Raw genomic sequence first — 16,284 nt, 5'->3', positions numbered from 1 at the left:
ATTCACTAACAATGATCATAAGTGACTTACCTCAAGATTTCCCGTGAATTCTCTCTGAAAAATCGCCTCAACCCGTGTTTGAAATGTCCAAATATGAGAAAATCTCGGACCCCTTTGTTTTTGTACATTGTCCAGAGGTTCCGCTTCTGCGGAAATTTTAACCGCATCTACGGTTCTTCTTTTGCAGTGAAGCTACCGCTTCTTCAACTGCCTTCGCTTCTGCGGACAAGAACTCCGCTTTTGCGGACTCGCTTCTACGAAGAAGCTGTCCGCTTCTGCGACGAGGCTGTCCCTTCCCCTTTTCTGTTTCTGCGATGGATGTGCCCGCTTCTGCGAGATTTCGTCCGCTTCTGCGATGCCAGGCTCTCTTCTGCGAGCTCGCACCTGCGAGATAAGTTCCGCAGGTGCGATTGCATCAGTAGGAAGCAAGTTTCAACTTGTTCTAAGTCAAAATTTGATCCGTTAACCATCCGAAACTCACCCGAGGCCCCCGGGATGTCAACCAAATATACCAACGAGTCCTAAAACATCATACGAACCTAGTCGAGGCCTCAAATCACATCAAACAACACTAAAACACACGAATCATACCCCAATTCAAGCTTAATGAAACTAAGAAATTCCAACTTCTACATTCGATGCCAAACCTATCACATCAATTCCGATTGACCTCAAATTTTGCGCACAAGTCATAAATGACATAACAGACCTATGCAAATTTTTTGAACTGGATTCCGACCCCGATATCAAAATGTCAACTCCCCAGTCAAACTTCCAACTTAAATTTCCTATTTCGCCATTTCAAGCCTAATTTAACTACGGACTTCCAAAAACATTTTCGGACACACTCCTAAGTCCAAAATCACCATACGGAGCCGTTGGAATCATCAAAACTCTATTCCGGGGCCGTTTACATGTAAGTCAACATCCGGTCAACTATTTTCACTTAAGCTTTAAATCTTGAAACTAAGTGATCCAATTCATTCTGAAACCTTCCCGACAAGTCACATAATCATAATTGAATACAGGATAAGCAGTAAATGGTGGAACATGGCTGTAATAGTCAAAACGATTGGCCTGGTCGTTACATTCTCCCCCTTTTAAATAAACATTCGTCCTCAAACGGGTTTAGAATTATACCTGGAGTCTCAAATAGGTGTGGATATTTGCTCCACATCTCCCGCTCAGTCTCCCAAGTAGCTTCTCCGACTGGTTGGCCTCTCCACTGCACTTTCACTGAAGCTATGTTCTTTGATCTCAATTTTCAAACCTGCCAGTCCAAAATAGCCACCGGCTCCACATCATAAGTTAAATTACCAGCCAACTGAACCGTACTGAAATCCAAAACATGAGACGGATCTCCGACATACTTCCGGAGCATAGATACATGAAATACTAGATGAACACCCGATATACTAGGCGGCAATGCAAGTTCATAAGCCACCTCTCCAATCTTCTTAAGTATTTCAAAAGGCCCAATATACCTAGGACTCAACTTGCCCTTCTTTCCAAACCTCATAAAACCCTTCATAGGCGAAACTCGGAGTAGTACCTTCTCTCATACCATATAAGAAACATCGCGAACCTTCCAGTCAGCATAACTCTTCTGTCTAGACTGTGCCGTGCGAAGTCAATCCTGAATCAATTTAACCTTCTCCAAAGCATCCTGAACTAAATCAGTACCCAATAGCCTAGCCTCACCCAGCCCAAACCAACCCATCGGAGACCGACACCGTCTCCCATATAAAGCCTCAGATGGAGCCATCTGAATGCTTGATTGGTAGCTGTTCTTGTAAGCAAACTCTGCAAGTGGCAGAAACTGATCCCAAGAACCCCCAAAATCTATAACACAAGTGCATAGCATATCTTCCAATATATGAATAGTGCGCTCGGATTGCCCGTCCGTCTGAGGGTGAAATGTTGTACTTAACTGTACCTGTGTGCCTAACTCTTGCTGCACTAATCTCTAAAACTGTGATGTAAACTGCGTGCCCCGATTTGAAATGATGGACACTGGCACACCGTGAAGGCGAACAATCTCGCGGATATAAATCTCAGCCAACCGCTCCGAAGAATAAGTAGTACTAACTAGAATAAAATGCGCGGACTTGGTTAACCGATCCACAATCACCCAAACAACATCAAACTTCCTCAAAGTCTGTGGGAGTCCAACTACGAAGTCCATCGTAATACGCTCCCACTTCCACTCCGAAATTTCAAGTCTCTGAAGCAATCCGCCCAGTCTCTTATTCTCATACTTCACCTGCTGACAATTTAAACACCGAGCTACAAACCCCACTATATCTTTCTTCATTCTTCTCCACCAATAGTGATGTCTCAAGTCCTGATACATCTTTGCGACACCCGGATGAATGGAGTACCATGAATTGTGGGCCTCCTCAAGAATCAACTCACGTAGTCCATCTATATTTGATACACAAATCTGACCCTGCATCCTCAACACCCCATCATCTCCAATAGTAACATCTTTGGCATCGCCGTGCTGAACTGTGTCCTTCAGGACAAGCAAATGGGGATCATCATATTGGCACTCTCTGATGCGGTCATATAAGGAAGACCGAGAAACCACACAAGCTAGAACCCGACTGGGCTCCGAAATAGGTAATCTCATGAACTGGTTAGCCAAGGCCTGAACATCAACTGCCAGAGGCCTTTCACCAACAAAAATGAATGCAAGGCTACCCATACTTACCGCCTTTCTACTCAAAGCATCAGCCACCACATTGGCTTTCCCGGGATGATACTAGATAGTAATATCATAGTCCTTTAGCAGCTCCAACCATCTCCGCTGCCTCAAATTTAGATCCTTATGTTTGAATAAGTGTTGAAGATTCTGATGATCTGTAAATACCTCACAAGGCACACCATAGAGATAGTGCCTCCAAATTTTCAATGCATGAACAATGGCTACCAATTCTACATCATGAACATGGTAGTTCTTTTCATGTGGCTTCAACTGGCGCAAAGCATAAGCAATCACTCTACCCTCCTGCATTAAGACACACCCAATACCGATCTGGGAAGCATCACAATACACTGTATAAGAGCCTGAAGCTGAAGGCAAAACTAGAACTGAAGTTGTGGTCAAAGCAATCTTGAGCTTCTAAAAGCTCTCTTCACACCCATCCGACCACCTGAATGGAGCATATTTCTGGGTCAATTTAGTCATAGGCACCGCAATAGACGAGAAGCCCTCCACAAAGAGAGGATAATACCCGGCAAAGCCGAGAAAACTCCGAATCTCAGTAGTTGAAGATGGCTTGGGCCAACTCTTAACTGCCTCTATCTTCTTCAGATCTACCTTAATTCCCTCATTGGACACTATATGTCCCAAGAATGTCACCGAACTAAGCCAAAACTCACACTTGGAGAACTTGGCATAAAGTTTCTCCTCCCTCACCCTCTGTAATATAATACTCAAATGGTGTGCATGTTCCTCCTGGCTATGTGAGTACACCGGGCTATCATCAATAAATACTATGACAAACAAATCAAGATACGACTGGAATACACTATTCATCAAGTGAATAAACGCTGTTGGGGTGTTGGTCAGCCCAAAAGACATCACGAGAACTTCATAGTGACCATAACGGGTCCTGAACGATGTCTTTAGAATATTCGAATCCCGAATTTTCATCTGGTGATACCCAGATCTCAAATCAATTATGGAGAACACCCTCGCTCCCTGAAGCTGGTCAAATAAATCATCAATACGAGGCAAAGGATACTTGTTCTTGATTGTAACTTTGTTCAACTTTCTGTAGTCAATGCACATCCACATAGTACCATATTTCGTTTTCACAAACAAAACCGGTGCACCCCAAGGCGACACACTAGGCCTAATAAACCCCTTGTCAAGAAGTTCCTAAAGTTGTTCTTTCAATTCTTTCAATTCAGCTGGTGCCATACGATACGGAGGAATAGAAATGGGCTGAGTGCCCGGCACCAAGTCAATACTGAAATCAATATCCCTGTCGGGTGGCCTAGTGACAGGTCTGCAGGAATACATCTGGAAAGTCTCGCACTGCCAATACAGAGTCAATAGTAGGAGTGTCTGCATCAATATCTCTCACAAAGGCCAAATATGACAAACACCCCTTTCCAACCATCCGTTGGGCCTTCAAGTAAGAAATCACTCTGCTGGGAACATAATCTAGAGAACCTCTCCACTCGACCTTCGGCAACCCCGGCATTTCCAATGTCACGGTTTTTGCGTGACAGTCCAGAATAGCATGACACGGAGACAACCAATCCATACCCAAGATTACATTAAAAAAAACCATACTAAGTAATAAGAGATCAACTCTAGTCTCCAGTCCCCCGATAGCTACCACACACGACTGATACACACAGTCCACAATAATAATATCTCCCACCGGCGTAGATACACGAACATGTAAAACTAAGGACTCGCGGGGCATATCCAGATAACGAGCAAAATATGATGATACATATGAATATGTGGAACCATGGTCAAATAGTATAGAAGCTTCCCTGTGGCACACCGAGACAATACCTGTGATTTCTGAATCTGAAGCAACGACATCTAGTCTGGCAGGAATAGCATAAAATTGGGCCTGACTGCCACCTGATCGACTTCCCCCTCTAGGGCGACCTCTGGCTGCCTGAGCCCCACCCCGAGCTGGCTGGGCGGGTGGCGTAGCAGCTGGTGTAGGAGTCGTAGTCTGACTCCTCTACTGAACTGGACCTCCTGAAAGGCGGGGACAGTATTTCCTCACATGACCCTGCTCTCCACACTCATAGCAATCCCTCTCGAAGAATGGTGGCGAGTGCTGAGGCAGACCTCGAAAACCAGAATAACTACCAGAAGAACCTGGTACAGATGAACCATGAACTGATGGTGCACGAGATGAACTCTGTGCTGGAAGTGCACTAAGGGAAGACTGACTCGGTCGAGCACTGTATGAACCATGGCTAGATGATGCACGATGATGAGCTAGACGAGCCATCTAAGTGGGCCTATAAGGACGACCCCTGCAGTGATAGGGTTGTCCCCCCAGAAGGAACACCACTAGAATTACCATGACCACCAGACCTGTTGGCCTCCCTCTTCTCACGATCTTGAGTACGGACCATTTCTAGCCGTCGAGCACTGTCAACTACCTCGTCGAATTTAGTATCTACTATATTCCTCGGAGTCAAAACAAAACGGAACTGCTGGTTGAGGCCATTAATGAACCTCCCGATCTTCTCCCTCTCAGTGGGAACCAACCAAACTACATGACGAGCCAATTCTAAAAACTACATATCATACTGCATCTCAGACAAGTCCTCCTAACGTAAATACTCGAACTGCCTGCGCAGTTCCATTTTGTGGGTCTGTGGCACAAACTTCTCCAGAAATAATATGGAGAACTCATGCCATGATAGTGGTGCTGCACCAATTGGTCTGCTCCTCTCATAAGTCTCCCACCATCTGAAGGCTACTTCGGTCAGCTGAAAAGTAGTAAATGAGACCCCGCTGGTCACCAAAATACCCATTGTACGAAGCATCCACTAGCATCTATCCAAGAAATCCTAAGAATCCTCTGACTCAGTTCCACTGAAAGATGGAGGACGGAGTCTCTCCAATCACTCTAATCTCTTCTGCTCCTCGTCATTCATAATAGGACCTACCTGGGCCTGAGTAGCTGCAACCGGCTGAACAGGTAGTGCCCCCAATATATGAAATCCCTGCACTACCTGCTCTGGAGTACGGGTAACATGGGTATGCGTACCTCCCCCGGCCTGAGAAGTGGTTGGTGTGGCCTGAGCCAAAACCACCTGAGCAAAGACAGGGCATACAATCAATATCTGGTCTAAAGCCTCCTGAAAGCCTGGAATCACAATAAGTATAGTTGGTGCCTGAGCTGGTCCCGCCGGCTCAACTAAATCTGGAACTTGCTCCTGAGCTGGAGTAATCGGTGGTTCTACAGGTGCTTCTCTAACTACTGTATGAGCTACACCTCGACCTCTACCATGGCCCCGACCTCTCATGGACCTAACTGGTGGAATTGGTGGCTGGCCATCTGATCCGGTAGTACGTGTCCTCACCATCTGTGAGAGAATAGAATAACAGAAATTTAGTTTCCGGAATCAACAAATTCGCACGACAGAATACAAGAAAGTGAAATTTTTCCTAAGGATTCGACATCCTCTCGAAGATAAGTACAGACGTCTCCGTACCGATCCGCACGACTATACTAAACCTGCTCATGACTCGCGAGACCTATGTAACCTAGTCTTTGATACCAACTTATCACGACCCAAAATTAGCATGTCGTGATGGCGCCTATCTCAATACCAGGCAAGCCGAAACCTCAATAAGCCACAATTCTTTCAAGTTTGAAATCATAATATATATAAATTAAATAGAAAAAAACCCCCACACATACTGATATAAAATACACTCCCAAAACCCGGTGTCACTGAGTACATGAGCATCTAATGGTAACATAGTCTGACTGATAAAATCATTGTCTGAAAATATAGAACAGTACAAATAACTGAAAGGAAAGAGAGACAAGGTCTGCAGACGCCAAGCAACTACATTGATAGTCTCCAACAGATAAATCCACAAATCTATCAACCGCCATATCCGGAAGTACCTGGATCTGCACACGAGGTGCAGAGTGTAGTATGAGTATAACCAACTGAATAACTAACAAGATTAACCTTTGGACTGAAAGTAGTGAAGAGCTCAACATGTACAGTCCAATATAGAGATAACAGTACAAAAATGTAGGCATGCTTTCAAGTTCAACAGTTAAACTCAATACAGGAAAAATAGATCAATTCTAAATGATATGAGGAATATGACATCTCTATATTTACATGCCAATGTACGTGCATTATGTGATGCACTTTAATGGAAACCTCATGTACTCACAATCTCAGAATACTCAATCACTCAGTACTGTATATGGTCAATCCAACCTAGGGAAGATCGATCCCATATATATATACATCAAGTGACAGTCAGTCACTCAGTACTGTATAAGGCCAATCCAACCCAGAAATATAAATGCTTCGGGCAAGATCCATGCCCAGAGAAGATCCATCCCTAGGATAAATAAATAAATAAGGCAACTCCATACCCTGGGAAGTCCATCCCAAATATAAACATCAATTGCGCTCACTGTGGGGGGTGCAGACTCCGGAGGGGCTCCTTCAGCCCAAGCGCTATATAAAGCCGATATGGCCCACTACGGCGTGCTGTCCGATCCCATAATAATAAAGCCTATGAGGCCTGATGCGGCATGCAGCCCCGATCCATATAATATATATATATATATATATATATATATATATATATATATATATATATATATATATATATATATATATATATATATATATATATAAAGCCAATATGACCTACTGCAGGCGGGCATCCCCGATCCCATAAATATCCTCACAATGGATGAACATGATTGAGTATGAAATGTACATTTTAAAAACAATTAAATTTAATAGCAATACGACCCTATGGGTCCCAAAAATATCGGCACGTAGCCTAAACACGATATTTAATACGAGTATTAACTCAATTTCTTCACGTGGAGGATATGTGGTTAATGACATGATTCTTTAATTTTACAACTCCACGGAATTTATTTAAATCTCAATTTTTATGGTGCACGCCCACACGCCCGTCACCTAGCATATGTGTCACCTTCATACAATTCACATAATACGTAATTTAGGGATTTCTACCCTTAGAACCAAGTTTAAAAGTGTTACTTACCTCAAACTGTGTAATTCTTTAATCCACTATGCCTTTGCCTCGCGAATCGGCCTCCGAACGCCTCGAATCTAGTCACAATTAATTCGATTCAGTAAATACAAATTATAGGAATTAATTCCATATGAAAATAGTAATTATCCATCAATATCCAAAATTCTACTAAAAAATTGCCAATGGGGCCCACGTCTCGGAACCCGACAAAAGTTATAAAATATGAATGCCCATTCAACCACGAGTCCAACCATACCAAATTTACCAAATTCCGACATCAACTCGACCTTCAAATCCTCATATCTTATTTTCAAATCTCTAGGCCCAAATCCTCGAATTACACCTCCAAAACACGTAATCTAGTCGAAATAATCGATGATAATTCAATATTATTTACTAACAATGATCATAAGTGACTTACCTCAAGATTTCCCGTGAATTCTCTCTGAAAAATTGCCTAAGTCCAAATTTGATCCGTTAACCATCCGAAACTCACCTGAGGCCCCCGAGACCTCAGCCAGATATACCAACGAGTCCTAAAACATCATACAAACTTAGTCGAGGTCTCAAATTATATCAAACAACGCTAAAAATATGAATCATACCCCAATTCAAGCTTAATAAAACTAAGAAATTTCAACTTCTACATTTGATGCCGAAACCTATCACATAAAGTCCGATTGACCTCAAATTTTGCACACTAGTCATAAATGACATAACAAACCTATGAAAATTTTTAGAACTGGATTCCGACCCCAATATCAAAATGTCAACTCCCCAGTCAAACTTCCAACTTAAATTTCCTATTTTCGCCATTTCAAGCCTAATTTAACTACGGACTTCCAAAAAATTTTCCGGACACACTCCTAAGTCCAAAATCACCATACGGAGCTATTGAAATCATCAAAACTCTATTCCGGGGATATTTACACATAAGTAAACATCTGGTCAACTATTTCCACTTAAGCTTTAAATCTTGGAATTAAGTGTTCCAATTCATTATGAAACCTTCCCAATAAGTAACATAATCATAATTAAACACAGGATAAACAGTAAATGGGGGAACATAGCTATAATACTCCAAATGACCGGCCGAGTCGTTATAAGATGTGATTCTAAGGCTTATCGGTATGGGTGGAACGAATAATGTTTAGTTGAGGTGGTGTTGCCGGGCTTATGTGGTTTGAGGTGATGTGGGATCACCTGTGATTATGTGTATGGTGAGTTTATACAGTGATTTGATGGCTTGGGAAATACTCTCGGCATGTTCGAGGACGAATGTTTGTTTAAGAGGGGGAGAATGTAACGACCCGACCGATCGAGTTGAGCTTTAGCATTCTTTTCAGCAACTCGAGGTCTTGAGTGGCTTCATATTGTGTATTATGACTTGTGTATGTGATCGGATTTGATGTCCGGATGTTTCGAGATTTATTTTGATGAGTGATTATCACGTTAGAAGCTTAAGTTGAAACATTGACTGAGGTTTGACTTTTGTGAATACGACCCTGGAACGGTGTTTTGATGGATTCGATAGGTTAGTATTGTGATTATAGACTTGGGCGTATGCCCGAAATTGAATTCGGAGGTTCCTAGGTTAATTTGACTTGTTTTGCCAGAAGTTTCCAATTTGAAGGTTTAGAAATTCCTTAGGTTTGACCATGGTTTGACTTTATGGCTATGGGGTTCGGAATTTAGTTTTGGGATTTAGAATAGGCCAGTTTTGTTATTTGTAACTTGTCTGCAATATTTGGCGTCATTTAGAGTTGATTTGATAGGAATCAGATGCGCGTTGTGTGTTTTTAGAAGTTCTTGAGTAAATTTCATGTATTTTGGAGGTCTGATTCATGGTTTTGGATGTTACACGCGAGTGAGTTAGTGTCATGTTTTTAGACTTGTGTTGATGTTTGGTGTGGAGGCCTGAGGGATCGGTTGAGTTTCAGACGCGTTTTCGAGTGTTTGAAGGAGTTTTAGTATTGTTGGTTTTTGCACAGATGCTTCAGGTCTCGCAAATGCGAGATTGTTTTCGCATCTGCGATCTTATATTTGCGAGATATATTGGGAACTGTCAGGTTCGCATTTGCAATAGGACCTGGTCTAGGCTTGGTCGCATTTGCGATCACCATGGTCGCATTTGCGATATATTCCATGTTCACATTTGCGAACTTTTCGTCGCATTTGCGACGTCAACAGGACTGTGATGTATTTCACTTTTGCGATCATTCTTCGCATTTGCGGGGTTCCCATTTGCGACACCTGCGACGGAACATAAAAGATAGGAAATGGGATTTTAGCGTGCTTTCTCATATCTTTGAACCGTAGACTCGGTAGGAGGCGATTTGGAGAGGGGAATTTCATCTACAAACATTGGATAAGTTATTTGGATCATTTTCCAACTATTTTACATGATTATATACAAGATTTAATATCAAATTTGTGAGAACAAAAGTGAAATTTTGGGAAATTTTGTCTATGTTTTGAAAAATTAAAAATTAGGAGTTGAGAGTCGAAATGGACTCGAATTTTGAAACAAAACTCATATATAGACTCGTGGGGGTTATGGGTAGTCAAGACCTACCCTTGGACCCCGGTTTTGACCGGGCGAGCCCGCGGTTGGCTTTTGTTGACTTTTTGGAAATTGCATAATGATCATAAATTTACCTATTGGAATTTGTTTCTCTTGCATTATTTGATGTTATCAAGTCGATTTTTAGTTAGATTTGAGCCGAGCAGAGGTGAATTGTAAAGGAAAAGCTATTTTTGAGTGTTTATTTGGCCTAGTTGAGGTAAGTATCTATAAGGCCCCGTATACATTCCACCTAAAACTAGGGGTTTCGTGGTGCCGAGGTAGGCTAATGTATTTGAGGGTTGTAGAAAAATCTTCACCCGCGGTACAAACTTTTTGAGTTGAACAGAGCGTTGGGGAGTTGAAGAAAAATTATTGCAGAATAGGGCATTTCTGCGGTCCATTATGCGACCGCAGAGTTCATATGTGGACCGCAGATCCGCCACAGAATGAAGCAGAGAAATGGGCAAATTTGGAGGTTATTTTGCAGTCAACTATGCGACTGCATAATCGTTTCGGGGGCCGCACATCCATCGTAGAACCAGCATGAAGATTTTCGGAGGGAGATTCTGCGGTAAATTCAATGGCCGCATAATTGATATGCAGGCTGCAGAACTGGCCGCAGACTGGACCAGACCAACTAAGTTTTTGGGATCGTTTTTGCGGTGCATTTTGTGGGCCACAAACCTGATCTGTAGTGCACTCTACGACTATTGAGTTTAGTTCGGAGGGTCCATTTTCTGATTTTTAAAACTCGATCCCTTTTTTATAAAACAACCTTAGGGGTCATTTTAGTAGGTTCAAACTGATATTCTAGAGAGAGGAAAATGGTCTAGACTGAGAAGAGGAATTCCTAAGCTATTTGTTCATCAATATTTGCTCAATTCTGGAAGAATTCACAAGGATAACTCACAAGGTCTTCACCCAAGAGGTAAGATTCTAGCCCTAGCCTTCAATTTCGAAATTTGGGTTGGGAATAGGTAATGGGGAAGAAGGTTTTGAGAATAAGAGTTGTTATTTATGCATGCATGTACTAATAAAGGTGGTAGGGAGGTTGTGGAGTATTTGTGGGTGGCCTATTGAAGTGGGGATTGATTGTGGGGTAAAGGAATCCACCATGGGAGGACCTTGAAACCTTAATGCAAATCTAGTGTGTGATAAAATGCTCAAATGAGCTGAAACCCCTAGAATCTTCCTAGTTATAGTTAAATTTTGTCATGTCTTTAATTAGATTGAAGTCTCTAGGAGGTTCAGAACGTGTTAGTAAATCAAAGAAAGCTCAAGCAAGGTATGTTGGCTAAACTCTTATAGAATCGACTTCCATGATGTCCTCGTAAGTTATGATTATGATTGACTCAATTTCTTATGTCTCATGATCTGAGTCCTTCCTAATCGATTTGATTATTCTAAAATAAGTGTTGTGTTGAAAGATATATGTACCCAAAATGTGTTCAAAATGTTCTGATCATAATGATCCCCTACGAGAATGTAATCTAGTATGATCAATGTACCAAAGGTGTTGTGATTTAAAAATCAAGTTTCAATTGCAAGTTAGTATGCCTAATTGTGGAAGAGGAACTCAATGTGATTAAGACTCTTGTTTGCTCATATGTGTACTTAAAGTCTTGATTTGAAGTTCTTTTATTAATTATAATCCATGGTATTACTTGAATGTTATAGAGGTGAGTATGAAATATGAAATACGAACGACGTGCCAATGATGATATTACAATTATGACCACTAGTGCCAATGAAATAGAAAGATGTGTGAAAGATTATGAAATGAGTTGTAGATCCTTTAAATAATAAATGCTTTGGTAGTAACGTTTATTCATCGAGGAAGGGTAGGTCAAAATAACCTAACCCCGAAACTACACGTGCCGGTGTAGGAGTGATTGAGGGGTAAATCCCCGTGTTGATGTGATGAGTTTGTTTCCCCTTATATGGGATGAGATTGATGTGTTGAGATATTTTCCCTTAAATGGGATGAGATTATTGCTAGCGAGATGTGATATGATGTCGACCCACACGGCATTGTGGTGAGATGGCTTAGCCGATCGGGCTGAGATCGGACTCCGTGCTAAAAGAACGGTGGTATATCGGTACTAAAGATCTCCCAACTTAAAAATATTAAAACTTACTTGAAATTTATCTTTCTCATAACTTGACACCTTGATACTGTTTGACGTCCTCATTGATTTCACGTTTCCTTCTCATTTTACTGTTATTCGTTCTATTGAGAGGGTGATTACTTTTACATACTGGTACTATTCCATATGTACTAACGTCCCCTTTGTCGGGGCGCTGCATCTTTAATGGATGCAGGTGGTTCCACGACATGCGGTATTGATCAGTGATAGTAGTACACCCTCTCCTCAGCTAACTTGGTGAGCCCCACTTCATTTCGGGGTCTTGTATCTCCTGTCATCTATGGATATTGTTTTGAGGTATAGTCGGAGCCTTTTTGCGGGTCCCATCATGCTACTCTTTTGTATCTATTAGAGGCTGTGTAGTCATAGAGTGGGTGGTACCTTTGTTTTGGGAAGTCAAATTAGAAATGTTGTATTTGTAACATATGTTTCCACTTCTAAACTATGAATGAGTAATGTAATATTTTGGGAAATCTTGAATGAAGTTCTAATAGTAATGAAGTTTGGATTGTTCATGTAACATTCTCATTGTCTAATTAATGAAAATATATCTTCTCTTTATTAAAGGGTGAGTTTGGGTAGAAGGCATTGTACATGCTTGCTTGGCCGGGTTATCTCGGTTGAGCGCCGGTCGCGCTCCCCGTAGGTCTGGGCATGACAATATCTTTCCTAACTTTTTATGGGGGAAATACCCCATAGGGATTGGTTTGATTGTGTTGTTTGTATTATCTGAGAGACATGTACACGAGGTGACGAGTGTGTACAAGGGCTATATGTGGTATTTTGACCGGTGCAGACTTCTAGATTTCTTCCATTCATTTAATTGAACTTGTCATAACATGTTATATTCTTCATCGTTGAATTTACTCTCTCATGCTTTAATTAAAGTTTTTAGTCCATGTTATATCTTTTAGTGCCAAGTTTACTCTTATATGTTTTAATTGAAATTGTTGCCTTTTTCATTGTCATGTTATCTCTTCCATAAATGATTTATTCTTATTTGAAGTCATTGCTACATGTTATCTATATCATTGTTTGGTTATTCTTATTTGAAGTAATTATTATTTGTTATTTCTTTCATTGTTGAGCTTATTCCCCCGTTTCATTATGTTGTTGTAATTCTTGTGTTGATTTACTTATCGTACCCTCGGGTTATTGTTGTTGTTGTTGTACATTGTGTTGTTGAGCCGTGGGCTATGTGTGGTTGTGGTATTGGGATTGTGTGGTGCAAGTTATTATATTACGTAGTTATGTTTTTAGCACATGTGGAATTGTTAAGAGGATTGTCGTGGTGTTTGCACGTGAGTTGTCTATGCTATTGTTATTATCGATATTTGCACATGCGGCGAGACAAGGCGGGCTATAAATGTTGAGTTTGCGCATGTGGAGAGATAAGACGGGATAATTATTGATGCGTGCGTGGCGAGAAAAGGCAGGCATTTACTTTACTGTTGCGCACGCGGTGAGACAAGGTGGGCTATGTCAGGGATAATTTGTGATGGCCTGGGGGCATTGTCATTGATGATATTTATGTGATGGTGTGACTACCTTGTGTGCGTCATGCATATTGCGGGTTTTGTTGTGTTGTTTCCAATGTGATATTCGGTGTCTTTGATTTTAGTTGTTGACTCGAGCTGTGATAGTACACTTGCACAAGCATACACTGTAATCTCTCACTTATATCAGTCCATGAATATAATTCTTGATGTCCATTGATCATGTGCGTGTATTCTTGTATATCTGCCTTCTATGTGGGGACTGAACTGTTGGCACGTGAGTTGTCCATGCGGATATGAGACATTGTTATTGTTGACACATGAGTTGCCCGTACAACATGTCGATTGTCCATGCAGTTGTTATTTATAAAGTGGGCAGGAGATGCCGTGTGATTATGATTCGTGAGTTGGGATATGTGAAATTGTGGTATCTCGGTATGAATCTTATTGTACATTCTATGTTGAAAATCTTGATGAATTGAACGGTTATGGTTCTTATTTTCCTTATCCCCTTCCATTAGTATTTTTATTGAACTTGGTTACCTGTTGTCTTTACCGCATGTACTCTTTTACTGACATTTGTTGCTTTGCTACCATTGTTAGCTTTGTATGGATAAATTGCTTAATTGTCATTTAATTCCCTTTATCTGTCCATTGTTAGATTTTGTCAATATCCTGCACAAGTTTCTATCTCTAGTAGGTGTCTTGACCTGACCTCGTCACTACTCTACCAAAGTTAGGCTTGATACTTACTAGGTACCGCTGTGGTGTACTCATGCTACGCTTGTTGCACATTTTTATGCACATCCAGGTACATCGGAGTGTGCTAGTCATTAGTTAGCTGATTGTGAGCTGCTGTGGAGATTTCAAGGTATACCCGCCATCCCTTTCCCATGCCTCGGAGGAATCTTCTGCTGTCTTTCTTTACCGCTGTTTATTTCTATTCCGGAACAGTTTGTACTTAGAGATTTTCTAGTGAACTCAGTAGAGCTTGTGACTTGTTCTACCGGTTTTGGGATATTGTACATATATTAGTGGTTGATAATTGGGTCATGGAACATAGGTACATTGACATGTAAGTCTATAGCGCTGGCGAAGGTCCTCTAGAAGTGAAAGGTCAATATAGCGTGTGTCCAGGAAACTAGGTGGGTAGGATAGAAGGCAAAGGATGCAGACGAGTATAAGCTCCGGTACTTTGGAGTCCTGAAGGGTAAGAATGGTGCGGGAATTTTTGTGGATAGGGAACTTAGAGAGAATGTGGTAGAGTTTTGGTGGGTGACTGATACGTTAATATCTATTAAGTTGGTGGTTGGAGAGTGCACCCTAAATGTCGTTAGCATTTATGCACCGCAAGCAGGCTTGGATGAGGAGGTTAAGAGACACTTTTGGGGGGGGGGTGGATGAGATTGTGCATAATATTCCACCTGCTGAGAGGTTATTTATAAGAGGAGATTTCAATGGACATATTGGGTCAACTGCAGGCGGTTATGGCGAGGTGCATGGCAACTTCGGTTTTGGGGATAGGAACGCAGGATGTACTTTGCTGTTGGATTTCGCTAAGGCATTTGAGCTGGTGATTGCGAACTCTAGTTTTAAGGATTGCAAGGTTATCCCGGGTGAGACCCGCGCGACGCAGAATAGGCTCTTAGTGATGGACATCTATATCATAATGAAGAGGAAGAAGAGGACTGCATGAGGTAGACCGAGGATTAGGTGGGGAGCCTTGACTAGGGATAAAGCTCAGGAGTTGGAAGAGAGGTTATCGGCTGTTGGAGCCCGAAGAAGTAGTGGGGACGCGAGCGATATGTAGCCGATGATGGTGTATTGTATAAGGGAGGCGGCGATAGAGGTGTAGGGAGTCTTGAAGGGTTACTTTGGCGGGCTCAAAGCGACTGGTGGTGGAATAAAGTGGTCCAAGGTAAATTGAAAGAAAAGAAGGCAGCGTACATGAAGTTAGTAGGGAGCACATGCGAGGAAGAAATGAGTACGAAAAGAGAGAGGTATAAAGTAGCTAGGAAGGAGGCGAAACTAGAGGTCACAGAGGCGAAGACTGCGACTTTTGGTCATCTGTACGACGAACAAGGGGCCAAAGGTGGGGAGAAGAAATTATTCCGGCTGGCCAAGGTGAGAGAGAGTAAGGCTCGGGATCTAGACCAAGAGAGGTGCATCAAAGACGAGGACGACAGAGTATTGATGGGAGAGGCCCAGATTAAGCGGAGATGGCAGACCTACTTTCATAAACTTCCGAATGAAGAAGGGGACCAGGATATTGTGCTAGGCGAGTTGGGGCATTCCGAGAGACACTGTGACTTTGGG

At 41.9% G+C, this 16,284-nt stretch overlaps 1 protein-coding gene across 1 annotated transcript; it reads left to right on the top strand.

Annotated features, from left to right (window-relative positions):
* Positions 1–15,295: 15,295 nt before the first annotated feature.
* On the top strand, positions 15,296–15,664 carry LOC142177167 (uncharacterized). The gene has a single exon (XM_075245635.1). The coding sequence runs from the start codon at positions 15,296–15,298 to the stop codon at positions 15,662–15,664; it is 369 nt and encodes a 122-aa protein (XP_075101736.1).
* Positions 15,665–16,284: the final 620 nt, after the last annotated feature.

Source organism: Nicotiana tabacum, chromosome 23 (genome assembly GCF_000715075.1).
Source record: "Nicotiana tabacum cultivar K326 chromosome 23, ASM71507v2, whole genome shotgun sequence".
NCBI classification, from domain to species: domain Eukaryota; kingdom Viridiplantae; phylum Streptophyta; class Magnoliopsida; order Solanales; family Solanaceae; genus Nicotiana; species Nicotiana tabacum.
This window is presented reverse-complemented; position numbering and strand designations above follow the sequence as displayed.

What these genes read in the sequence shown, in the direction of transcription:
- LOC142177167 (XM_075245635.1), top strand. Translation starts at nt 15,296, where the DNA reads ATGTCGTTAGCATTTATGCACCGCAAGCAGGCTTGGATGAGGAGGTTA.